Below are 2,500 nucleotides of genomic sequence, written 5' to 3' on the forward strand. Positions count from 1 at the left end.
GCATTTATCATTGCTTGTGCAGTTTCAGTGAGTGCTCAGTTCAGTCTGTTGTGGTGGTGTGGGTTTGCCGATTGATTGTTTGATTGATTGATGATTGATTGATGTATTGATAGATTAACATACCACTGGGGCCCTGTATTTCTCTACAGATGAATTCATTGATCAATGGATTATTCTTTTATTGATGTACCACTGGGCCCCTGTATTTCTTTACATATTAATTAATTCATTTATCAATTGATTCATTGATTAATTGATTGATGTACCACTGGGCCCCTGTATTTCTTTACATATTAATTAATTCATTTATCAATTGATTCATTGATTAATTGATTGATGTACCACTGGGCCCCTGTATTTCTTTACATATTAATTAATTCATTTATCAATTGATTCATTGATTAATTGATTGATGTACCACTGGGCCCCTGTATTTCTTTACATATTAATTAATTCATTTATCAATTGATTCATTGATTAATTGATTGATGTACCACTGGGCCCCTGTATTTCTTTACATATTAATTAATTCATTTATCAATTGATTCATTGATTAATTGATTGATGTACCACTGGGCCCCTGTATTTCTTTACATATTAATTAATTAATTTATCAATGGATTAATTCATTGATTGATTGACATACCATTGGGCCCCTGTATTTCTCTACAGATGGCGGCAGCCTGTAGTTTCCTCTCCCTCATCGTCATCTGACTGTGCATCGACATGGTTGAGGCTGAGAAACACAAACACACACACACGCACACTTATCAGACACATGATGGAGAATGAAAAACACACACACTAATCAGACACATGATGGAGAATGAGAAACACACACACACTAATCAGACAAATGATGGAGAATAACAAAACACACACACACTTATCAGACCCACGATGGAGGCTGAGAAAAACAGACACATACACACACACACACACACACACACACTTATCAGACACATGATGGAGGCTGAGAAACACACACACACACACACACACACACACACACACACACACACACACTGACTCATCTTATGCATCAGCATGATGGAGGCTGAGAAACACACACACAGACACACACACAGCCACACAGAAACACACACAGACACACACACACTTATCAGACTGTGCTTCAGCATGAGGGAGGCTGAGAAACACACACACACATGATGGAGTCTGAGAAACACACACACACTCACATACTGTATATGCTGTACAGTGCCACTTGAAAGTATGTGAACCCCTTGAGCACTTAAGCGTTTTCTGTTGTTTTACCATGATTTTCCATTTTTTTATCACCAATTTTCCATAGATGAAATGTCAGGTTTATGTTTATCATTTGCATGTACTTGTTTAGAGGAAATTATTTGAGTAGCCGAAAAACTACATGAAACATGGAATTAGTCCATTTCAAAAGTAAGTGAACCCCCAGCTGAATTGATAAAGTCAAGCAGGTAACAGATTCAGTGAAACTTATTTGGGTGATTAATTAGTCAATTGAGCAAACCGATCATCTGAGACATCCTTAGGGAAAGGTTTGGGCAACACAGATTAAAAGAGAGAGGAAACCAACCAAACTACTGTAGTGCCAAGGTGTACCCACACAGATCAACAATGCAGAGAGGAAACGAGATATCCGAGAACATCAGGAAGAAGGTACTGACAGCCCATCAGTCTTGGGAAAGCTATAAGACCATCTCCAAAAGATTCCAGCTCCATCCATCCATCCAAGACAAATAATTTAGAAATGGAGGGCATTCAACATGACCGCATCTCTGCCTAGAAGTGGACGCCCATCAAGACCATCACCAAGAAGCACCAGAAGAAGAATAAATCAGGTAAAAGTCAACCCACACATCACCTCTAAAGAGTTTCGGACCTCTCTGGCAGCATCTGGGGTAAATGTACATGGGTCTACAATCAGACGAAAATTGTTGGTTTTGATTGTGACAAAATAATTCTATCTCGGACTCATCTGTTTAAAGAAGGGACTTCCAGAAGGCCTTTGGTTTATCCAAGTGCTCTTGGGCAAAGTTGAAACGGGCAGTTTTGTTCTTTCTTAAGAGCAGAGGCTTCCTTCTAGCAACCCGAGCATGAATGTTATGTCTATTCAATTTTCGTCTGATTGTAGACCCATGTACATTTACCCCAGATGCTGCCAGAGAGGTCCGAAACTCTTTAGAGTTTATGTGTGGGTTGACTTTTACCTGATTTATTCTTCTTCTGGTGCTTCTTGGTGATGGTCTTGATGGGCGTCCACTTCTAGGCAGAGATGCGGTCATGTTGAATGCCCTCCATTTCTAAATTATTTGTCTTGGATGGATGGATGGAGCTGGAATCTTTTGGAGATGGTCTTATAGCTTTCCCAAGACTGATGGGCTGTCAGAACCTTCTTCCTGATGTTCTCGGATATCTCGTTTCCTTTCGGCATTGTTGATCTGTGTGGGTACACCTTGGCACTACAGTAGTTTGGTTGGTTTCCTCTCTCTTTTAATCT

At 39.7% G+C, this 2,500-nt stretch overlaps 1 protein-coding gene across 3 annotated transcripts in view; it reads right to left on the minus strand.

Moving 5' to 3' along the window:
- Positions 1–2,500, minus strand: part of myoz2a (myozenin 2a) — a 12,171-nt gene that overhangs the window by 6,854 nt on the left and 2,817 nt on the right. For all 3 annotated transcript variants that reach the window (XM_080860122.1, XM_080860123.1, XM_080860124.1), the window contains exon 2: positions 647–736. In XM_080860122.1, coding sequence (XP_080716248.1) covers positions 647–728 — 82 coding nt within the window. In that variant the 5' untranslated portion in view covers positions 729–736. The remainder of the gene's footprint in view (positions 1–646; positions 737–2,500) is intronic.

This window comes from Sprattus sprattus (genome assembly GCF_963457725.1).
Source record: "Sprattus sprattus genome assembly, chromosome: 21".
In the NCBI taxonomy this organism is placed as follows: domain Eukaryota; kingdom Metazoa; phylum Chordata; class Actinopteri; order Clupeiformes; family Clupeidae; genus Sprattus; species Sprattus sprattus.